This window comes from Rhinatrema bivittatum, chromosome 7 (genome assembly GCF_901001135.1).
Source record: "Rhinatrema bivittatum chromosome 7, aRhiBiv1.1, whole genome shotgun sequence".
Lineage (NCBI taxonomy): Eukaryota > Metazoa > Chordata > Amphibia > Gymnophiona > Rhinatrematidae > Rhinatrema > Rhinatrema bivittatum.
The window spans coordinates 250,326,503-250,351,846 of record NC_042621.1 but is presented as its reverse complement, the minus strand read 5'-3'; the positions used below and the strand labels follow the sequence as shown (position 1 = coordinate 250,351,846).

At 42.1% G+C, this 25,344-nt stretch overlaps 1 protein-coding gene across 5 annotated transcripts in view; it reads left to right on the top strand.

Annotated features, from left to right (window-relative positions):
* Positions 1-25,344, top strand: part of DOCK1 (dedicator of cytokinesis 1) — a 1,428,876-nt gene that overhangs the window by 1,379,485 nt on the left and 24,047 nt on the right. For all 5 annotated transcript variants that reach the window (XM_029610025.1, XM_029610029.1, XM_029610028.1 and 2 more), the window contains 3 exons: positions 2,375-2,573; positions 5,301-5,454; positions 21,707-21,852. In XM_029610025.1, the coding sequence (XP_029465885.1) occupies positions 2,375-2,573; positions 5,301-5,454; positions 21,707-21,852 (499 nt within the window). The remainder of the gene's footprint in view (positions 1-2,374; positions 2,574-5,300; positions 5,455-21,706; positions 21,853-25,344) is intronic.

The following is a 25,344-nucleotide window of genomic DNA, read 5'->3' as shown; positions in this document are numbered from 1 at the left end:
CACACTATTGCAGGTTTGACCAACCTCTATATATCAGCACGATGTATCTTAATTTATTATATGATATGTGATTATACCATCAAAACGACACAGCGTGAAATTAACAGTCATTGGAATATTACAGCTTGGGATAACAGCTAGTTTTTTTGTAATGTACTGTACTATTGAATTGTGAAATATTGTAAGAATGCTGTATGTAAGAGTTAAGGTATCCGCATTGTAAGTATTATTATCCATGTATTAATAAATTAAAATGTTATATATATATATATATATATATATATATACACACACAGTCCCCGATTTTCTGCAATAGCTCAAAGGTAGATTCTGCGGCAATGTTTCTGAAATTGTGTAGAAATATAGGTCAACAAACGTGTTGTAGTGATATCATTTTATTGGACTCACTTTAATACCTTTGTGACTAGTTTTCGAGACAACTTATTTTACAGTTAAGAATGCCTCATCCAGCCATTGGAACTGTGATTGCCCTGGCCTCCCCTCCATTTTTATTTTCTTTTTGCAAAGAAGGCCCTATCACAGCCATTATAGCTGTGATAGTCCAATAGAAATGCTTCATCTACAGCTTGTTTGCCGACCCTTATTTATACATATTCAAGTGCATCAATATGGCAATCACAATATTTTGCTTGCAATTCTGTGGCAAAAAGGTGGTACATTAGCATAAACTTGCATGCTAAATGTAAGTTTTATTTTACTCTATAAAAAAAATTGTTTTCTGGCTCTTCTTTGGCATCCAGTTTATTTGGTTCATTTTTTGGGTGGAATGGGATGAAGAGTAGGAGGAGTGGAGGAGGATCTAAGGGATGGCAAGAGAGATGGGATCTCAGAGAGGAGGTATTGAAGGATAGGGGATGGATGGGATCAGATATGGGGGGGGGGTTATCTAGGTGCAGAGGGAGAGAGAAAGATAGGATTTCAGAGATCCCATCACTCATTCCCTTCAGCCTCTTCGATCGCCTCACTTGCATTCCACATCCCCTAATTCACCCCCTCCCTGCCCCTTCACCAGATGCACTTAATCACTCCCTATGCCCTCTCCAATCCTATCACTCACACTGTCACCACCTTTCCTCAAACACTTTCACTCACAGTCCACCCCCAACCCTGTTCCCCTGCATATTGTTAGTAGGAGGAGAACAACCTCAGGTCAAGTCACCCCCCTGCTACCTGGAGCTGGATTGACGTGATGTGGAATGTGCAGTACTACAGTGATTCGACGCATGACACGAGCTTGAGCAATAAATGAGGAAAACGTAGCCTGAGAAGCCACACTATCCCTGTCCTCCTCCTCGTCTGAACAAGCTGAGATCGGTGTTGAGTAGGAAAGGGGAGAGATGTGCACATTGCCGCCATCAACAATTTTGCTTCCACCCAGCCCCCAGATTCCCGCAGTGATTCCGTGAAGAACAGGGGATTCTTCAGGAAAGAACTTAGTGTGACCCTTACCACAAGAGACTGAGGGCACTGAATGCTTATGTACATATATATATATATGTGCAAAGACATAACACAAATTTTACATTCTGGACAAAGAATTAGCCTCTAAAATCCATTTCAGTGAGTTTCACTTGACCTGTAAAGCAGTGGTGCTTAGACTGGTCCTTGGGTCTTCTATCAAGTAAGGTTTTTAGGTTATGAATATGCATGAAATATATTTGCATACGTTGGAGATAGTGCCTGCAAACATCTCTCATTCATATCCATTAGGGCTATCCTAAAAATCCGACTGGCTGTGGAGAGGGACTGCGAACAGTTTTGAGTGGCACTGCTATTCAGAGAGGGGCAGATTTTCAAAGGGTTACACGCATAACCCCGAAAACCTGCTCCTGCGCGCGCCGAGCCTATGTCCCGGGGCTTTGAAAAAGGGGCGGGAAGGGGGTGGGGCGCCGGTCCGGGAGCGGTCCCGAGTCCTCCTGCACAGTGGCCGTGCCGGGGGATGACGCGCCAGCAGCCAGCCAGCGCGTGCAAGTTACGCCTGCCAGAGGCAGAAGCAGGCGTAACTCCTGAAATAAAGGTGGGGGGGATTTAGGTAGGGCTGGGGGATGGCTTAGATAGGAGAAGGGAGGGGAAGGTGGGGGAGAGCGGAGGGAACGGGGAAAGCCATCGGGGCTCCCCTAGGGCTCGGCGCGCGCAAGGTGCACACCCTTGTGCGTGCCGTCCCCGGATTTTATAACATGCGCGGCTGCGCGCGCATGTTATAAAATCGGGCATATATTTGTGTGTGCACTCAGGTTATAAAATCTTCCCCAATATGCTTAAGCCAAAGCCATATTTGACCAATCACCATGAAAACATTTCAGTTTCTCTGTTGTAAATGTTTAATTGATCTGAGTAAAACACCTTTTTGCAGGTTTGTTCTTGAGCCCCTTCTGCCAAAGAAAATGCACTCTAGATCCCAAGATAAGCTGGATAAGGATGATCTAGACAAAGATAAGAAGGACAAGAAGAAGGAAAAGAGGAATAGCAAGCACCAGGAGATATTTGATAAAGATTTTAAAGCTACCGATGTATCCATGCAGCAGTCTGAAGCAGTAATCCTCTCTGAAACGGTAATTCTGACAGAAATGCTGTGTAACTTTAAGTAATAATGGTTATTAATATATGCATAATAGAAATGGCCCTTTATTATTCACATTTATATTTGGAAAAAAATGATCATGTGCTACTGGAAATATTGCAGATTAGTCTGGTAAAGAGAGAATTTTCTAGAACAAAAACCAGAACTGTTGCCCAATTGTGTTTCCTTTGTTTTGACTTATTTTAACTCAGTTTAGTAATTTGTTGTGGTGATTAAAAATAATTTGTGTTCTTAGTTATGGTCTGGATTTTTTAAGGAACTACTAATGTATGAATTGGAACTATGTTTGTCCTTTTTCATTAACTGCCCTTGAACCTTGTTAAAATAGTGTTCCCCACAAGGCATAAGACTTCTTTTTCATCATTATCAATGGGGCCGTTGAATTTTAAAGTACCTTCTAACTGTTTTACTTTCTGGGGGTCTGATTTATCAATAGTTTTCTTGCTTTCTGTTTCTAAGAGACAAACCTTTCATGAATCAGGACCCAGAAACCTGTGATGGCCAGCCCAGCGGATCAGTGGCATAGCTGTGTCCTACCATGTGGAGGACCTGAGTTTGAGTTCCAGGTCAGCCAGGGCTGGGGATGCTGCGCAGGCAGGCATTTGCAAAAACCCTTGAGGGAGAGAATCCCAGCCATCACACAATAGTGATGCCCAGTGGCCAGATTCAGTGAGCCTTGGGACATGGCCTCTGGGATGTAACTGATTTGATCAGGATAAGCAAGATAAGAAAGGATATAAAATAAGAGGGAAGATTCCCAGGTAGTTGCAAATAAAGGCAAATAGTGCCGGATCCCTGCCCCAGTTTTAGTTGGGTTGAAAGCCCAAAGAAGCTGGCAAAAACTTCTGAGCTCAATAACAATAAAAAAAAAACCAAATCAGTAATAAAAACAAATAAATAAAACTTGTGAAAAATCTTTTTTAAAAGTTATGGAAAGTATTTTGTCACATGTTTAAACAGTACAGAGGATAAGCTTTGAGAGCTGGGCTACATTCACAAAAAAAAAGAAACACCCTGCAAAATTTCTGAATATTTTTCATGCACAATTTATTTATTTATTTATAACTTTTTATATACCGAGGTTCAATTAACAAGATTAATTATCACTTCGGTTTACATTACAACCAGCAAAAAATAACAGAGACAAAGTCTTGTTTTACAATTTTTGTTGCCTTTGTGTCAAATCTAAGGCTGACGCTAAAGCTCATGTCATTTCCACCCTTTACACGGAAATGACTGAACATAAATAGCACACATCACTTTCCTGCATGGTTTTGAATAATGTAGATGAAACCAAAGGCATATATTTGGTTTTAGGAAAAAGCCTATACTAAACTGCACAAATAGCCCAGAACTTTTGGCAGTCCTTAATCCAGACCATATAACACAAAGAAAACACCCCTGTCCACAAATACAGAATATAGGTGAGTGAATGGTGGTGCTTAGTGAGTGTTATACTGTAACACTATCTCATATAATAAATGTATTTTGTATGTGTATTTGCAAGTGTGTCTTTAGCCCCTTTGTATTACTTCAATATGGGGTAGATTTTCAAATATATGTGCGTGCATCAGTGTGCGTGTGGTTCCCGGTACGCGTACATGGACGCACCGATTTTATAACATGCACGCGCCGGTGCACAAATGCTATAAGATTGAGTGGCTGTGTGCACAAGTGTGCCGGATTTTACAATCTGCACGCGTATGTGCAGTCAGCGCACGCAAGGGGGAAGTGAACCTTTGCAAATTACGCATGGCGACGCAATCAGGCCTTCCCCAGTTCCCTCCCAATTAAGGAGCAGACTGGGAGGGAACTTCCCTACCCCCTTACCTAAACTCCCTCCCTTTTTCCCTCTCCTCCCCACCTCCTAAACCCTACCTATCTATCCTTTTCTTTTGTTTGTTTGTTTTTCAATTTACTTCAGGGCCAGAGCGGACAATGATGCTGTCCTGGCCCGCCCCTTTGAAGAGGCCTGGCACTTCTTCGCGTAACGGGCTTTATGCGCACAGCTGGGCCCCTTTGAAAATTTGCGCAGCTCGCACAAAGCCCAGCCACGCACGTAAACCCCGGGTTTTACACGCGCAGGCCTTTTAAAATCCAGCCTTAAATGTTTTTGTTGTTAATTTCCTTTTAGATAAGGATCAAAATGGTGATGTGGTTTTGACCTTTTTGTTTCACTGTGGCAATTAAAATGCACTGAAATTGTGTTCCAGTTTCACATTAATAAGGTATTGCCAGAGGGTCTCCACAGACTTGTAGTAAAACAATTTTTCTCCTGCAATCTCTTATAATGGCTTTAGCAAAGGATCTTTCTACGCAAGCATCTGTTAGTGGTTTTCCCATATGACATCACATAATAGTATGATCATTACAGAATCCTCAGAATTTCATATTACAATGGGATTACAATAGATTTTTCTGCTGTAACAGCATTGTAATGGCTTTTCCATCTCAATATATCATGAAAATAGTTCTAGTGTAAAAATGTAAAAAATGAACTAATGAACATGCAAAGTAGCAATGTTACAAATACACCGTATCCAAACGGATAGCTGATTGGCAGTGCTGTGCGCTGCCACGTGGGAGATCTGTGTTCAGCTCTTGAGCCCAACTTCTGCTCCACAGGCCAGCTATGACTGGGGGTGCTTCAGAGGAAGTGCTCACAGATAAGGCGCTGACTGTCTCATTCATTATACAGATCAGCCCGTTGAGACCTCAGAGACCAAAAAGCCAAGTTATGAATATTATTGGAAGTGAAAGACGTTTTTCTTCCTCTCCATCAACACAAACTGCTGCTCAAGGACCACCACCTATCACTCCCAGGGCCAAGCTCTCCTTCAGTTTGCACCCAAGTAAGTAGAAGTTTAAAGTTCAAATGCTAACTTTGTTCTACAGACTTCTTGAATTCTGTTAAAAGGTCAACAAACAAATTGTAGGTGATACTCTTTTATTGGACTAACTTGGTACCTTTGAAAGGAGCTTCTGAGAGTTATTCTTCCTTCATTAGTTTAGTGCAAAGCAAGGTAAGAATGATGTTGCTTGAATATGCAAGCAAATTATAGGTTCTGTTTAAAATATTGGTGGGGTTTTTTCCAAAGCTATAAAGTAGGAGGAATGGGGGTGATGTACATTGAGAGAGGGCTGCAGAAAGCCAGCAACATAAATAAACAGCAAAGGGGGTTATTTACTAGAGGTTTTCTCCTGTTTTGCATATATAGAAAAAATGCTTTGTAGATAGGGTCCAAACTTTGCAGCTCTAGGAAGACACTATCTGTTAATGAGTGAGGAAATGAATGTCTTTCTAATCCAATTTGTATTTGCTTCAAAGTGTTTGATCATTTTAATTTCAAATGTCTTACATTCATGAATAATTTTGAAGGTTCCCTTTGAGTAGCATGATCAGAAGTTCATTGAATCAGTGGTTTAGCCCAGAAAAATATTGGCAGAGGTTTATTCTTGTCTCTCATTTCTGATCTTTTTTTTTTTTAGCAATGAGAGATCCTGCTACACACCTTTATTTGTACGTATCTAACTGGACTAATATAGCAGTCATGCTACTTTATTCCAGATTGATTATTGTTGAAGTAGTGCTTATATGGGTCTATTTACTAAAACATGTTAATTGCACATTAGTGTGAAACTTTTCAAACACTGTTCATTAAAGAGCATTAAGCCTTTAGTGAATATGGTGTTAAAAGCATCTGCAGCCAGAAACATATCTTCATTCTTCAACTAGTAATGCTGATAATGCAGGCCTGCAGCCACCCTCCCATGTTCATGTAGGGTAATGTGTCCCAAACCCATCTGCTGTGGGCCGAGCAACCCCCCTTTATCATCCATACCCCCCTTAAAAGCGTCAAGGGTTTTAGGGCATCAGGTCTGCTGCACCATTTGACATCTCAGAGTAGGTGGGGATTGCGTCTGCCCCAAAGACCTTTCAGCCATTCAGAGGTTGGGGGAAGCATCGGTGCTCAGAACCCCTTGACACCTATTTGGGGAAGGGAGTTTCCAACAAGAGCAGAGGGGGCTGTGCTCAGCCCACAGCACAGACCTAAGGAATTTCGAGCCACAGACAGCCCATTATAGACAATGCATGGGTCTGGGGGAAGGGGGTAAATTTGGGCTGTAGACAGCCTTCTATGGAGAAAGGGGGATATTTAGGGCCAAGACCTCAACAGGCATGTTAGCCTGCCCATTCTGTCCAAATAAAAGTGAACTACACTTCCTGAAGATTATTGCAATTCATCGGGCTCATTCATAAACCTGGGTCAGGCTAATTGCCATGTGAAAGACACTGTTTGCTGCTTGGTAAATGGGATAATGCAAAGTATTTGAAATACCTTGCGTTATTTCAGCATCAGCACCGCACATACTATTAATGAACCGATTGGTCTGCAAATGCATGTTAATCAGCTCATTATCATCCTAAACAATGCACAGCAAATAACACGGCTTGCTTCCAAAAATTGCAAGCCACATTATTTGACCTGAGGTTAGCTGCCCTGGAGGTGGCCATAAAAAAAACCAAACAATTTAAAACATTTTAAAGCTGTTTTTGGTCGTCGTCCCCCCCCCCCTCCCATCTCTCCCCTGCAGTCAAAAATGTAGCCCCCCCTCCTCCCACCCTAGCCTACTCTCCATATCCTCCTTACATTGATCTGAGTGGAACAGTGGGGGTCCAGGGTGCTCTCTAGGCTCTGGGCCCAGCAGTGGCCATTTTGAAAATGGCACCACCCAGCTTTTGCCCTTGGCATGTAGGGCCACCCCAGGCCCCCACTGGACTCCTAGGGCTCACATTGGAGAGTGGGGTCCTGGTCTTGAGGGACAGATTTTTGTATTGCAGTGGAGGAGTGGGTCAGAAGATCAGTAGCAACTTTTGGAAGGGGGGGCTTACTTGGGGCCGTCAACCCTTTTAAGTGATGGCAGCTACACAGTCCCAGGACCACTACCACGCGATGTTTTGGGGGCATTTAACGCCATGGCATTTTTCCTTAAGGTATTTTTCCCTTGGTAAGCCATTTTAATATTAATGAATGCCTTTCCATACATTTGCATGCAATGCAGATCATTAAAACAAGTTTGCATTATGGGTAGGTTGTATTAATGGAAATGCAGTTGTATGCATTATTATTAATCTGCATTAAACCATTAATGCAGCCATTTAACATACCATTAATATGTGAACACATGTTAGTAAATAGGCCCATTAGCAGTGATTTAAGAATTATAGATTGCAATTACTTCTCAAGCCTCAAAGTGGTCCCTTCAGAATAGTGTTACAGCAGAGTGGAAAGGAAAAATAAGGATATTTCTACTGTTTGCTGCTCATGTAATACCAATAGAGAATTTCAGTTTCCACTGTGTATCTCTAGCACCTCTAAAGTAAGTTAATACTGAATTTAGTACTCAAGAAATATTAGATTAGTGACTACAACCTTCTGTTAGAACTCGCTGTCCAAACTCCTCCTATTCTGAACAAAAAGCAGCAGTGAGTCCAGAGAGAATCCACATTCACTGCTGGATTAGAGGATATGTGTAAAATTTGCAATAGATCAATTATAGCAGAAGTCTCCAAGAGTTGGCTACCACATTCATAAAGGAAAGAAATGAGTGAGGTCTGGTGAATCATGTGACAAACGGTTCCATTATGAATCAAATTTTAGAATATTGCACTGTACCCTGTGTCTCCGGAATAGTAAGTAGAATGGAGCTCCTAAAATTGACTGCACCATCCATTATGGTGGGAGCTCTCAACCCAGTCCTTGGGACCCACCTAACTAGTCAGTTTTTTGGGATATCCACAATAAACATTCATTGGAATGTATGCAAATCTATCCAGTCAGTCCTCTGAGCACACTTTGCCAGTCAGATGTCCTCGGAGCACTCCTGAGTGGCTAGGTGTGCTCTGAGGTCTAGGTAGAAAACCACTGCATTATGGATTATGGAATATTCACTTCTCTCTCTTTTACTGGAAAAGAGAGAGATTATTGCTTGAAAGCAACTTTATTAGTTGGGTTTCTTATTATTTTTTTGTTTTATGTCTGTATGCCACTCAAAACTCTTCTATTAAACTGATCTCAGTCTATCAATTCTACTGGCTTTAGTGATTTTCCTCCTTATCCTTGAGTTTGTTCACAGAAAACATTATCTTTTCATATAGGTTATCAGCTAGTCTGGTACCTTACTGACTTTTGATTACAATCAACATAGGCATGATTGAGAATTTTAAAACTAGATTTATCATATGCTTATACTTTCTACATTGGTATTCTAGCATTAAAAAAAAAGAGAGAGAAATTAAGAAAAGAAAGTATGATTCATACATAACTTTATATAGTAATTTATAGTAATAAACTGTCCTTTACTGAAAGTATTTCAGATATGTCTTCAGCAGCAGCCAATGATTTACTGATAGAGGTATTACAAAGTCAAAAGCTGTATTATTTAACTTCATCAGCTGAAAATGTTCCAGATCTCACCATTATTTTTCCTTCATAGTACTTATTGTTTATTTCCCTTGGTGCTTTCCTTATTGTATAACATTATATTTTTTTAATAAAAAAAAAGATACTTCTAATTCATTTTATCTCTGTGATCACCATTATTGCATTGCACTTGAAGTCAACTGTTTTCTGTTAATTTTGCAGTTATAGCAATTGTTATGTTATTTTTTGGATAGCTAATATCGCACATTAGGATATTTCTTATGGCTATAAAATGTTGTGCTATTAAAATATAGGAGGTGATCATCAATGTTGCTATTAAAACTAAAATGCACTCAAGTCTGCATTTTTATCTGGTGCCCTAAAATATCATTTGCCTTAAAACTAAATTGTTTATTCAGTTGTGTTGGAATCCTGTATAACTGTATTTGCTGTAATTTGAATGAGTTCATTCCATTAACTTAATGTGTGATTAATATTCAAAGCTGACTATTTAAGTAACTCAGGGCCTCATTTTCTAAAGTATCACAGGCCTGCAATACTTTAGAAGATGAGGGGCGGGGGGCCGAAACGGGGGGCGGGCCTGCGCTAGCTGGCAGCGATCGCACCGTCGCGGTGTGATCGCTGCCGGTTTCGCACCCAATAGCGCCACCATAGGAGGTGTAGCTATTGGGAGCGAAATAGGCAGCGAAAAGGCACCTACCTTTTCGCTGTCCACGGAGTCGGCGCAGAGTCGGCCCCAGTGACCCCCCAACTCCTCCTCTTCCGGGGCCGTTTCCGCCCCGACTCCGCCGCCATCCTGGTATCGCACGTGATAAGGGACTTTTCGCGTGCAAAAGGTCCCTTATCGCGTGCGAGCGGCTTGGAAAATGAGGCCCTTAGTTAGATATAACTTATTTAGCTAAGCTACACAGAATATTCAGTGGCACGGCTAAGCCACTGAATATACATGTATATATTCACACTTAACCATATAAGTTATAACCAGCTAAATTTAGACCTACTGTATGGCTCGTCTAAACTTAGCCGGATAACTTCTGCGGTTAAGACCAAATATCAGTAGTTAGCCACATAACTTATATGGCTAACTCACGCTGTCCCGATCTGTCCATAGCATGCCCACAAGTTATGCAGCTAACTTTTATCTATATAAGTGACTTATACAGCTAAGCGGCAGCCGCTCAACATAGGCACATATTCATCAGCTGATACATAGTCACATAAGTTACGCATGTCCCATTAAATAGTGCTGAACATGCTTTAAATATTGACCTATGTAATTTGTATGAGTTATGCATAAAAAAGTTGGTAGATGAGTATTTTCTTGAACCAAATTTTATATATAGTGGATGGATATTTTTTTTAATTGATATGTTTTGTATTTGTTGTATTATTTCTGCTGCTAACCGCCTTGGGTTGAAATATGTTCAGAGAAGGTAATCTGTAAACATAACATAACACTTCTTTACAACAGAGGAACTATGAACTGACAAATTTTCTATGACGGTGCTTTGCTGCCTTCAAAATTAAATTATTTATTTGGTGCAGGAAGTTAACTCATTTCACTTTATACTTAACTTTGAAAGTAAAGTCAGCCCAATTGCAATGCTCACGACTACAACTAAAGATGATATCTGGATAATTTCTTTTAAGGAATAATTAATTAAATGGGCCAAAGTCCTCCTCTTCCACCAGTCTGCACACTGGCGCAACCAACTTCTACAGAAGATTTACATGGTATATCCGAGTTTTCTTTTGTTTATCAGCTGGGCTGTTTTGTAATTAGCTGGGCCTGTCTTATCTAAGACTTCATATAGGCCTTGCCAGCAGGATAATAACTTGCTATCTCAAGGGGGAAAGAGGACCAGGATGCAATCTCCAGGCTGGAACATTCATTGAACCATGGATCAATTGTACCTTCGGGCTTGGTTCACCTGAACTTTCTCTAGGCATAGGTAGGCAGCCTTCCCAGTCTTTTTCCGTTGTTCCTGCACCTGGATAACATAGTCGACTAAGTTTTTTGCCCAGGGTTTAGCTCCCCTTCCCAAGTCTCGTGAGCTATGTCCAAGATTTCCCTCGGTTTTTTTCCCATATAGTAACTCAAAAGGTGGTAAACCCATCGAGCTCCAGGATACTTTGCAGACTGGGAATAGCACATAGGGTAACAACGAGTCCCTATTCTTGTCATCTTTGGCCAGAAATGTTCTCAACATTTGTCTGAGCATTTTATTGAAGCATTCAACAAGGCCATCAGTCTGCAGATGATATACCGAGATACGTAGAGTTTTTATCTTAAACAAGGTACAGAGTTGTTTCATTCCCTTGGAAAAGAATGGCTCTCCTGATCAGTCAAGATTTCCTTCTGCAGTCCAAATTGGAAAAAATTTTCCATTAAAGTGGTCACCACCATCTGGGTCTTTATATACTGTAGCAGAACTGTCTCTGGATACCTCATGGCATAGTTAAGGATGACAGATGTACTTATTTTCCTGGGTAGATTTCTCTAGAGACCCCACTAGGCCCATGCCTACCCTCTCAAAATGGGTCTCTATAATGGGCATTAGTATAAGAGATGCCACCCAGTGTTATGAATCTCCATACAGAGATAGCAATCTGTAGTGAAAGCTCCGTGAGGAGTAGCAATCTGTTATATCAGTTAAGAAAGCTGGGTGAGATGGGAGGAGCAATCTGAATGAATGGCTCCTAAGAAGGAGTCGTCAGCTATCTTGTAGTGTCTCAGATTCTATTATATTCCGCTATGCTGGTAGTTAGCAAAATGTTATGAATCTGAGATAGTGGTGGTGAATCCCTGGGCCGGTGGCAGATGACCACGCCACCGGGAGGATATCCCGAGAGGGTCCACTGGCTAGGCTTGAGTATGGAGACAGACACACATTAGTTCTTTTATTAAACAGGTTTTGGAAACCACCAGAGGTGGCAGTAGTGAGCTGATATGACCGGCAGGGCGTAGTCCCTCAGGCACTGGAACCACAATCCATTAGACCCGGAGGGAGTCGCCACAGAGGTAAAGAAGGCGGAGTGAGGGCGTCGAGCAGCGACGGACGCAACAGTACCCCCCTTCAAAGGGCGATCTCCTCTTCGGGTACCAGGCTTAGGTTTGGAAGGATGCGCGAGGTGGAACTGTTGAAGCATCTATTTATCCAAGATATTGGTCTGAGGCTCCCAAGAGATTAATCGGGGCCGAAGCCTTCCCAAATCAGAAGGTATTCAAAAGTCTTGCCTCTGTTATGAACATCCAGAATCTCTTAGATTTAATTTCTAATTTGTCTTCTGCATGATAACAGGTGGATCTTGAGATTTGGAAGAATCTTGCAGAGTGTTATTGATGATAGCAGCAATGGATTGAGCTGCTGTGGATGTCACTGAATGTTTCAGTGGAAGTGGTGATGTTAGGGTAGGTCCAAACCCACTTCTAAAGATGATTCTCCAGTAGAGTTACTGGATGAGAGATGAAGTGGAATTCAGCAGTAACAAATAGCTGCTATGGACGTCACTGAGGTTTCAGCGGAAGTAGTTATGTTGAGGTACATTCAAAATCCACTTCTAAAGATGATTCTCCAGTAGAGTTACTGGATAAGAGATGAAGTAGAATTCATCAGTAATGAATAGCTGCTATGAACGTCACTGAGGCTTCAGCGGAAGTGGTGATGTTAGAATACATCCAAAATCCTCTTCAGTAGATGGTGGCATTACCAGCGAAAACAGACTAGCTAGTTGCCAGAGATATCTTCTTTGGATCAATTATGTGCTGTGGCTCATCAGACACATCCTCCGAATGGATGGAAGGTGACAGATATCTCTAATTTTGTAATCCGTGAATACAGATAGTTGTTGTATCCTTTTCAGATCTGTGATGTTCTGTGATACATCAGACACATCTTCTGAGTGAACGATCATGACAGCGCGTCTGCTCTGTTGATTCGATCTCCAGATCGTGTGCGTGGTGGAGATACACAAAGTTCTTGTGATCCATGAAGACGGTTAATGTTGAATGCCTTTGAGCCAAGGTGAACGTAGAAGGCACTATGAATAGCAACAGCCAAGAGTGGACGTCACTGAGATCTTCAGGAGAAGTGGCGATGTAAAGGAACGTCCAAAGCACACTTCAAGTTGTGATGCAATAATGGATCTTCTAATTTGATGAAGGGACTCCTCAGGTCTTCCACCAGACATCTGAGAATGAGTTGCCTCCTGCCCCTGAGTCCACCAAGGCAGGAGTCTGAACCGTAGCCGGTTCGCAGATCACAGAGACTGGAAGAGAGTGCAGAGGAGAAAACACAGTATGGCCCAAGAACAGTCCTTCCACGGGACTTAGGCCCGTCCGGTAAAACGGACGAATGGGGCATGTAGAGACAACATAGCTGGGCTGACCACAGTACATGCACAAGCCGCGTTTCTTCCGAAATCTTCTCTCCTTGGAGGTCAAGTGTCCACGACCAAATTGCATCGGGTCATCTTTATCAATAGCAGAATTTACTGGAACCATCCGAGGTGCAGTGGTAGTACTAGCCTGTTTCAACCCAAGTAACACCTTAGGCCGGAGTTCCTTCACCTTGTCTCGGAGCCGATGATCAATCCGAGTGGCCAAGGCTATTAATTCGACCAGAGAGTCAGGTATCTGGCGAGCGGCCAGCTCATCCTTTAAGCGGGTATCCAGGCCTCTGCAGAAGAGAGTCTTGAGACAGTTGGGGTCCCAGCGAAGTTCCGCTGCAAGAGCCTTGAATTCTATGGCGAATTCAGTCAATGATCTGTTGCCTTGTTTCAAGTCCACCAAAGCAAAACCCGGCAACAGAATTACAAGCAGGGTCATCAAAGATGGATTTAAACAAATCCATAAATCCTTCTATGTCCTACAAAAATAGGGTCCTTGCATTCCCACAAGGTAGATGCCCATGACAGCACTCTCCCATCCAAGTATGACAGGATGTAGGTGGTCTTCGAAAGAGCTGTGGGAAATAAAGTTGGCTGTAAGGTGAAGTGCATGCAGCACTGGTGCAAAAAAGCCCCGGTCTTCTGGATTTCTCCAGAAAAGTGGATAGGAGCCGCCAGTGGTACAGCAGTCTTTAAAGTTACCTCCTGTAACTGACCTTCTTGGTTAGAAGCTGTGCCTTGTATCTTCTGTATGTGTAGCTGATGAAATGCTGCAGTAAGTTTCTCCAAAGTTTCTTGCTGCTCTGAGATGCGTTGAGCCAGGCCCGGTATAGCCTGCAATGCAGAGAGATGTGCCGGATCCATGGAGTTAACAACATCCAAGGTTTGAGCCAGATCCACTGGAGTAACAACATCCCATATTTAAGCCGGATCCACTGGAATTAGCAACATCCCATATGTAAGCCGGATCCACTGGAGTTAGCAATCTGTTATGAATCTCCATATGGAGTTAGCGATCTGTAATAAATCTGCTGTTAGTTAGACTGCGGAGTTAGCAATCTGTAGTGAAAGTTCCGTGAGGATTAGCAATCTGTTATATCAGTTAAGAAAGCTGGGCGAGACGGGAGGAGCAATCTGAATGAATGGCTCCTAAGAAGGAGGAGTCAGCTATCTTGTAGTGTCTCAGATTCTGTTACATTCCCCTATGCTGGTAGTTAGCAAACTGTTATGCTGGTAGTTAGCAAACCGAGATAGTAGTGGTGAATCTCTGGGCCGGTGGCAGATGACCACGCCCCCGGGAGAATATCCCGAGAGGGACCACCGGCTAGGCTTGAGTATGGAGACAGACACACATTAGTTCTTTATTAAACAGGTTTTGGAAACCACTAGAGGTGGCAGTAGTGAGCTGATATGCCTGGCAGGGCTGTAGTCCCTCAGGCACTGGAACCACAATCCAGGATGGCTGAGCTGTTGAGAAACTGTAGAAAGTGAGTAGGTAGAGTAGACAAGGTTCATGAACAGAACTAGATGACAAAATTCACATAAGGCCTCAAGGAAGCTCAGGAGCTGGAAAGGTTTAGGCCCTCAAGGAGCGAGTACCTGGTTCCAGGGAAAGCTCTGAGAGAGCGATGGTAACTCACAATTGTTTGTAGCAGCGATAGCTTCCAGGCAGTAGAGAATCTTCAGAATGTCCAGGAACATGGGCCCTCGAGGAGCGAGTACCGGTTCCTATCTGTAATCTGAAAGTAAAGAAAAGAGCGAGGCCCCCGAGGAGCGGGTACCTCTGGTAAGTCCGAGAAGGCAGAGTAGCTTGGAGGAAACGTAGCCGAATCCGTATCCGAATCCTCTCCTTGCTAACTCAGTTAGATAGCGAATTAGAGACCTTTAAATATTAGAAGTGGATGATTTCATCTCAGGGGGACGCCCCTGAGGTTCGCGCCCTTGCTGGTACTTCAATCAGAGCGCGTGCGCCCTAGGTCATCAGGCAACATGGCGGATCTGCAACATCAAGCCGGTCCGGGGACGCCGGAAGGAGACAGCATGGAGACACCGCAGCAGCCAGCTGTCCATCAGACCTGGAGTGAGTCGCCACAGAGGTAAAGAAGGCGGAGTGAGGGCGTCAAGCAGCGACGGACGCAACACCCAGAAGATGCAGGATTAATGAGTTGGCAGGTAGGGTAGGATTGGCAATATATAACTGGAGCTTTCGGTGTATGCCTAGTAAATAGAATTGTGCCAGTATTTTCTCTCTAGTCTTTTCTTCCCCCAAAGGACCCTCTTAAAGGTGACTGTGTGCTAGTTTTATGACCTTCTGATGATTCAGTTTGGGAACTGGAAGTTGTTCTACCAATTTCCCTTCTAGACTTCCCTTTGTGACTTTGTAAAGTAGGTTCCCTTTCATTATAAAATGAGGAGTAGGGTCCTTATCTTTTGCTCCAGGGGCTAGCTTTCTTTTCACCCTCTGTATCTATTCCCATGCAGACTTAAAGGGCTCATCCTCCCTTTGGATCCATCTGAAATTCCCCGGGTCTTCCCCCTGTACCCTTTTAAAGTGGTTAGAGATGCTGTTCTGGGTAAGTTACTGCGCTTCCCCTGATCCTTCCTGGTTGCATCGAGGTCTAATCCAAGTTCACTGCTAGAAGTCCAATTGGATGAGATGAAGAATGAAGAGGAGGAGGGAGGACGAGGAACCACAGAAGCAAGATGAGATGCTGAAGACTGACCATGGAAGACAAGAACCTCAGAAGACAAACAGCATATCTGTATTTTTCCTGTGGGCATTGCCTCCATGATTTAGGTATCCTAGAGTCTTTATGATACAGTTCTGGATCTTCTAAGGGAAGAGTTCTGGAGTTCTATGTTGTTGAGTTTGGGTGAACCCAACATAAGCTGATTCCACAGGATTTTAATATTCGGATAGTCCCATCCCATCAATACAGGGTAGGAAAGCCAAGGAAGAACTCCTATTTCAATTTGGTCCTGTCCAACCAGTCTTCAGCTGTACTTGGCTTGTTGGATAATGCCATTGATCCCCATGGATGCATGCCAGGGTCACAGTTTTGTCACAATCAGTCTGGATCAGCTTCACTAACTCTGCAAATGAGCGTTTTCAAGCTCCCAGAGTCCAGTAATGCCTGGGTTGCAGAGCCCTCTAACGCCACAGGAATTACAAACATAGAGACTTCCTAACTGGGTTCATCCACAAAATTACAAAAATGAGTAGCCATGAAGTTAATGTCCATTGGCTCATCTCCCCTGTGGGGATAGACTCTGGCAAAATGACCCCTTTTTCTGCAGCTGAAACATGGTGGTATAGTTGAGGTCTGTGATTGAGGGGCGAACTCTGGTTAGTCCTACTCTATCAGTTGTTTTAGATCTCCAGCCCTTAGGGTTCTGGTATTCTCTACCTGGCTCAAGTGGTATGTACGGGGACCATAGCAATTCAGGAATGGCCTGTGCCTGATAATAGACCTCTGCAACTTCTAAGGCTTTTCTAGTGTAAGATTTAAGTGTCTGCATACCCACTGCCGTCTAGGGCATTCCAGGTTATCTAGGAACTGTTCCAGAAAAACAGTTTCTATAATCTCCACCCCAGTCTTTCCTTCTGGGAAGACTGGGATGGAGATTCCAAGCCACATGCTTGAATCTGTTGAAAAGGTTCCATGGGTTTTTTCCATGCTGAAGCACTCCTTACCTAAATTGCTATCGGTAGGCTTCTGGGGTAAGACCCACTCTTTCTAGGATGGCTGTTTTGACTTCCACATATATGTAGCTCTTCCTTATGGATTGGCAGTTTGAAAGGCAGCTTGACTACTCCCTGTAGGTAGGTTCCCCAGATAGGTAGTTCATCTATTATCTGGCCACCCTGCCTGTCAAGCTGTCCTTTCAAAATTCTTCAGAAAACAATCAGGGTCATTTCCCAGGCCATCTTAAGTATTACTGATGACAAAGGCAGTGGCCGGGCTAGGCGGCCTGCTTGGCCTGTGCTACTTGAGTCAGCAAAGGAAGAAAAAACTTAACCGTTGTCATATGTAAACTATATTCCTAACAGTATACAAGAGGTAAAATATACTAATGAATTATAAGGCATTAACACATGTATTTATTATATTCTTATCATTACAAAAACATATCTTAATAAATCTATTATACAAAGTAATTCAACAGTACATCAATATCACAATATTTCTGCACACATACCATATTTAAATACACAATACAAAAAATGTAGATAAAATCTTCATCTCAACAATCATACCCACACATACACTTTAAAACTAAAAAAGTCCAACCCTAAAGTGTCTTAGAAGAAAATTAAACACCAATGGAAAACCTTAAGTCCATTCTCTGAAGATCATATTTATTCCAATGTTTTTCTTCAAAATTTTCAAAAATTCTTCTTTTAGAACACACAATACACAAATATCAGTTGTAGGTATCCTGTATTCCAAAATCCACAATGTTCAGATTAGCTTCCTTCTTCACTTTCTTTTTCCAAAATTCCACGTACTCATGACTCTTTCAAAAGGCCGGAAAAAACTCATGCTGAGGCCAATTTCCCTCTTCAAAAAACAACAGTACTCATACCAGTATCCCAATACTCGTGTTGATGTCCCAACAAGGTACCTTGTTTCATCCTTAGCGGGCTTCTTCAGGGGAAATATATTGCACTTGTTGTCAAGACACTGCAATGTATTCTATCCTCTATCATTTCAAAAAAACACCAAATCCAATAGAAGCATTTCCTCACATTCATGGGCACCAAGATCTCAAGAAATTTCAGGTGCGTTGTATCAAACAAACAATGGTGGCCTGCTTGGCCTGTGCTACTTGAGTTAGCACCGTGTTTTGCTGCATAACTTGCTCTTGCAGCACCTTCTGCTGGCCAGTTTGTGTTTGTAAGGTATTCTGCAGTTGTTGCTACCCTGTATCACCTGTTACATCTTCTCCGCTTCTCAAACTGCGCATACAAATAAGCTTGCTGAATCTCTGGGAAAGGAGAAAGGAAAAACAAAACACACTGGTATCTGTGCTGTTTAACACATAAATGATCTAGAAAAGGGAATGAGTGTGGTTATCAGATTTTCTGAAGACACAAAATTATTCAAAGTTGTTAAAACAGCCTTGGATTATGATGAACTACAGAAAACTAGGATTTTGAGCATCTTAATTGCAGATGAAATTTAATGTAGAAAAGTGAAAAGTGATGCAATTGGAGAAATGAATCAAAAAAACAGGTAGACAAGGTTGGGTTCTGAATTGGGAGTCATCGCCTAGAAAAAGGACCTTGGAGTCCTTGTAGACAATACATTGAAATCCTTAGCTCAGTGTATGGTGGGAGTCAAAAAAGCAAATTGAATATTAGGAATGATCTGAATAAGAATGGGCAATAAAACAAAGTATCATATTGCCTCTGTATCAAGTCTTGGTGTGACCGCACCTTGAGTATTGTGTGCAGTTCTAGTTGCCTCATAGCAGAACTAGAAAAGGTACAGAGGGTGTCAAAAATGATAAAGGGGTAGGAACAGCTGCCCTATAATGAGAAGCTATGCAGATTAGGGTTCTTCAGCTTGAAAAAGTGAAGTCTGAGAGGGGATATGTTGATAAAATCATGAATGGGATAAAGGATGGTTATTTACCCTTTCAAAAAATACTAATACAAAGAGGCACTCCATGAAATTAACAACCAGCAGATATAAAACGTATTGTAGAAAATACTTTTTCACTCGGTGCACAATCAAGCTATAAAATCTGTTCCCAGTGAATGAGGTCAAGGCAACTAGCATAGCAGGGTTTAAAAGAGGTATGGACAAGTTCCTGGAGGAAAAATCCATGAAACATTATTAGCATGATAGACTAGAGAAAACTATTGCTATCCAAGGGAGTGAGTAACAAGAAACTGGGATCAGCCAGGTACTTGGGATCCAGTCTGGCCACGGACCGAGACAGGCTTCTGGGTTCAATGGACCTTATTGTTACCCAGCATGGAATTTCTTATGCTCTAAGGCCTAATTTACATTCATGCTAATTTTAGTACGTAAACACTAATGCCTTTACAGACCAGTTTATCATGCATACCATACTTTTTGGCACGTGCTAAATGGCCTTAGCAAGAACGCTAAACTGTGGTGCATAGGCCCGTTTATATAGTATCAATTGAGATTATGCAACCTCATTTAAAATATTGAGTTAATATATTTACAGTGTTACAAATGGATTCTTCATATTACATTCCATATTTTAAGATTTGTATGTAAATTGCTTGTCTTTATATTTCATGTTTCCAACAGCAATGATTATGAATGGTAGTGGTAATATTCATTATTATTATTAGTTTAGTTGTACTGTTAAGGTACAGGTGATTTTTTTTTTTTGTTATGTTTTCCGGCTCACAGGACGTCCCTGCAAGCCGGCGCACTCACCCCTAAAAGCCACATCACCATGCCTCATTCATGAGGCACGATCGCCCTCCATGCACCAGCCCTGCTCTACTTAGGTGTGCCCATGCACTGGCCACCCATACTTAAAGGACCCATGGTGGGAAACAAGCTGTGGCACCCTTGGATGACATCACAGGCTTCAGCCCTTAAAAGGCTCACCTAAGCAACTGGTCCCCTGCATTCCTTGCAGTGCGTGTTGCCAGCATTCCTGTTCCTTGTTCCTTCGTCCAGGCTTGCCTTGCCTCGCCTTCCAGCCTTGCCTTTTCTTCCAGCTCAGTCTCGCCTTGTCATCTGGTCCAGTCTCGCCCAGCCTATCTTCCTTGTTCCCATCCTCAGTGTCTCGTGTGTCCACATATCCCTCGGCTTGCTGCTCCGGACCTGACCACGTTTGCTTACTGCCTGGACCTGACTACTCTTGCTTGCTGCATACCCCGACCTTGGCTCTCTTCTGGCTTCCGTAAGCCTGCTGTCTACCTTGTCTCTGTTGTGTCTCTGAACTCTAGCCACCACCGCTGCCCTAGGGACCCACCTAAGTCCTGCCGGCTACCAGAATCCAAGGAAACCTGCGGAGGAAGCGGCTGGTAAAGGTGAAGCTCCAAACTGTCCTGCTACAGGACGTGTTCGCTCGCTGCTGGTGTGGGCCTCAGGGGCTCACCCTCGAGGCTGCCTTAACTGTGCCACAGCACTAAGGGCTTACACACCTCATTACATTTTTTAAAATATTTATCTGTAGTATATAATTATTATAGCAGCATATATTGGCTTTTCTCATAATAATGCCTTGAGAAGTATTGTGAGATGCTGAGATCCAGATGTCTTCTAGCCTAAGATATTTTAAATCACAACTACATCAACCCAGTGCAAAATATGCTAAGATACAAGGGTAAAGCCACTTTTCTGTAATATCACAATACTCCAGAAACTGTTCAACCAAACATATTAGCCAGATTTATATCACATTAATGTTGCATGCACTTCTGTCTAGAGGTGGTAAAATTTCCATTCACTTAAAATTAAAAACATAAAACTGATAAAATTATAAAGTACCTATGAATATGAATATTTCAGGCATCTTAAAGTAAATATATTCTGTGTATATAATATATTGCTTAAAAGTGTCACTCTGTACAGGTATGGATGACAGAACCACTCATTCAGACTTACATGTGATAAATATTTTTATAAGCAAGAGTGCTCATATCATCTACTCACATATGGGGTAATTTTCAAAGGCCCATTTATCCACATTAAGTGCACTTAACGCAGGTAAAACCTATTGACAATTCAATAGCATATATTGAAACAATTTTCAAAAGCATTTGAATTCCAGAGTCAAGCTAAGGCCTAGCTGAGTCTGTACTTTTTAAATCCAATGTTACTACATTATATTGTCACTGACATGTTGAGGGAGCTTAGCTCTAGAAAGCTTGTGCTGAGTTAGTCCAATAAAAAGGTATTGCCTACAACTTGTTTGTTGATCCTTATTTCTGCATGTACATTATATACATTCACACGCCTCTGCTTTACACACATGCATACATATCCTTTGGCCATCATACTGGCAACTCATTTTGTTGTGCACTGGTGAGAAAATTTAATGAAGTCTACATTATACAAGGTGTATTGCGTATAAAATAGATTGCACTGACATTATTTCTGTAGCCTAACAGCTTTTTAATGTAGGGAGAAGAAAAGCCCTTTCCACTTTAGTGTTCTTGTCAGACAGAGTTACCATACAGTCCATTCAAATATATGAATGCAGACGTAGACAAGCCTTAAGAATTAATGAAATGATCCTGAACATTAAATAGCTGTTTTGCCCTTGGCAGGTATGGAACTGAATGGCATGACAGCTTCTGAAGCGGCCGACATTCCTCCTCCCTTGCCTCTCAAAGGCAGTATGGCAGACTATGGAAATCTCACGGAAAATCAGGAATTGACAACTCCTACAACACCTCCACCCCCACCTCAAAGGGTAAGCCCCTTCTGATGTAAATGTTTCCATTCAGCTGTGCCTGAAAAACATATTTTTTGTCCTGGTCCTAAATAACCTGGCTAGTGGGAATTTCAGCTGCTTGAACTGGTTTCCAAATGTACAAGACAGTGACTCTGAGCAATAAGGAATGTCAGAGGCCAATCTAATTGAATGAACTGTAAACAAAGGAAGATGGATTTAAGGATAGAAAATGTAACAGACAGACAAAGTATTGTTAGATGTGTTGTTTGGACACTTCAAAGTGACAAGAAATAGCCTCAGCAGCAAATGAGCTTTCACACTGAACAAATTCTGCTTCGTGGGAAGAAATAAGCCGCGTCTCGGGTAGCATCTCCCGCTTTGTTGCAGCCATCGTTCAGCAATCGTCCCCACAGGCACACTCACTCCATTTTCTGTAAGTACTTCCCTGCTACATTTTTCATCGTAGCAATTTCTCTTGCCACGGGAATGCATAGACTTTTACATACTTTCATTAAGAGTTTCAGAGTCTCTGCAGGTTTTTATAAAGCTTGAAAATAAATTGTGATTCTATAGAAAGCTTGTACCTTCAACATTCCAAGCAGCTACATTTTAAGGCACAGATATTTTTTTTTAGGAACACAACCATATACTGTATTGTTGTTGCTGTTAAGAATACTTTTGCCTGAATTGTTACTTAAAAAAAAAATCAGATGATAGATACATTTGTTCTTGGGGATCTACAGTATAATATAACGTGTGAGCAGTGATTCTGTGAAATCGCAATTTGAGAATATTTATTGGTATAGATGAGTCTATATCTTTGATGTCTGCTGTGTTGTTTTTGGGAGGATTTGTTTTTTTTAATTGACTTGACAATTTCCTCCTGCTCATTTGAACTTTCTGCTCAGTGGGAGTCAGAACTGTGAACCTATTGCCATAAGCCTTCATTCGCACCTTCCCAGGGATTTTATTTCTAATATTATATAACCTCTTCCCCTCAGTGTATCTCTTGTGGCCATTGCAATGATGGTCCTAGACAGGGCTCCTTTCAAAACCCTGCAGTTAGGAGCCCAGAACCCAGCCACTAGGTGTCATCCTAAAGCAATGACCATGACTCCTTTCCGCTCCTGCTATTCCATCCAGGAGCTGTGAATATTGTCGCCACAACGTCCCCTGCCAATCCAGGAAGCAGAAGACACGACTGAAACTGAGGACCTTCCTCATGGGATTGCACAGCACTGCCGCCAAGCCGGCCCCACCATGTCTGGTTTTGTGTGAATTGTGTAAACATACGTCTGTTCTGGACCACAGAACAGGTTTCTTAATTTTACAAAACCTCTTCATAGACCTGGATTTCCATGGAAACCAGCTTCACTACAGGACTGCAGGCATCTGTGCTCAAAGAATATTTTCTGTTTAAGAGCACAACTCCAGACTGAAGAATCTGAGCTTGAACCTCAAATATGAAGCTCAGTGATGCACATTTTCACTTCTTGGTTCATATAAATAAATAAATAAATAAATATTTTCAAGTTTTTTCATCTTTAGTTTTATTTATTTATAAAAATGTATTTCTCATCCATTTACATAAGCACTCTGAGGGAGTTTCAGCTTGCAATACAATACAAAAGAATAAATAGTTAAAAATATAAACCAAGTTAAAGTCAAACAGAATGTTGGGAATTATTAGAAAGGGCATGGTAAATAAAACGGAAAATGTCATAATGCCTCTGTGTCGCTCCATGGTGAGACCGCACCTTGAATACTGTGTACAATTCTGGTCGCCGCATCTCAAAAAAGATATAATTGCGATGGAGAAGGTACAGAGAAGGGCTACCAAAATGATAAGGGGAATGGAACAGCTCCCCTATGAGGAAAGACTAAAGACGTTAGGACTTTTCAGCTTGGAGAAGAGACGGCTGAGGGGGGATATGATAGAGATGTTTAAAATTATGAGAGTTCTAGAATGGGTAGATGTGAATCGGTTATTTACTCTATCGGATAGTAGAAAGACTAGGGGGCACTCCATGAAGTTAACATGGGGCACATTTAAAACTAATCGGAGAAAGTTCTTTTTCACTCAACGCACAATTAAACTCTGGAATTTGTTGCCAGAGGATGTGGTTAGTGCAGTTAGTATAGTTGTGTTTAAAAAAGGATTGGATCCCTTCCCCCTGGTCAAATTTAACAAATTTCCTGGACTCTAGGGGTACCCTTAAGCTCCTACTAGAAAAAATAGACGCAGGTGGTCTAAGGGGGGCATCCTGACCCCCTTATGAGGAAGACATTTTAGGGTATAGTTGTAGCCTGAAGTGCTCCCTAGCTCTGGGCCCGGGGACACCATTTTCCAAAATGGTGTCAACCTAACTTTGTCTCATCACGTGATAGGGGCACTGTCTGGGGACTGGACTTTGCCCACATGGGCAAGGGGTCTACCCAGATCCCTGTGGTCATTTCAGCATTGTAGCAGGGTACAGTTATATGGAGGAGTAGCCTAGTGGTTAAAGCGTGGACTATGAACCAGAAAACCAGTGTTCAAATCCCACTGCTGCTCCTTGTGACTTTGTCCTGCATTGCCTCATGTAGAAACTTCAGCCTATATTTATCATTTTGTTATAAAAATAGCACCTGTGATAAAAAAAAAGGGGTACAGTTAGGGTAATTTTGCTGATACCGCTTTGCATACCTATTTTACCGCAACTGACAAGCTGAGAAATGCCTGGACAGGCTTTTACTGCATTTTGGGCTGCTGCTGGCGAGAGGGAGAGTGAGAGAGAGAGACTATAAGGCTCTTATATCAGTAAAATATTTATAACACTTTTTTTATTGTGTATTTGGCTGCCCTCTTCAGGCCCATCAGTTTATCTGCCTGGGCATCCAGTTGTACATCCAGTTTTTGAGCGCCTAGTTAGACACTTAGTTGGGTGCTTGGTTGGATGTCTAGTTGATAGGGATGTTATCTGAGGCATATGCTTCCCTATTCGCACAATCTGGCCTTGTGGGCACTCGGCCTTTGAATGCTCATTGACACATAGGCTTGTATGCTTACAGTTTGAAAACCTATTTTTTGCAGCGTAAATAAAGTTGGATGCGCACCTTTCAGTCGCCTGTTAGAGTGTACTGTCAGACCGATGGCACCTATAGCATTTGTCCTAACCTTTACTTTCTTACCATTTCGTCTTCTGAAAAAGACAGCATTGTGGTGTGTGGGTGTAAGAGAGCATATAAGGAACTCCCTTAATGCAGTTAGTGTAGCTGTGTTTAAAAAAGGATTGGATAAGTTCTTGGTGGAGAAGTCCATTACGTGCTATTAATTAAGTTGACTTAAAAAATAACCACTGCTATTACTAGCAATAGTAGCATGGAATAGACTTAGTTTTTGGGTACTTTCCAGGTTCTTGTGGCCTGGATTGGCCACTGTTGGAAACAGGATGCTGGGCTTGATGGACCCTTGGTCTGACCCAGTATGGCATGTTCTTATGAACCACATGGGCATCCATTGGGCCGGTC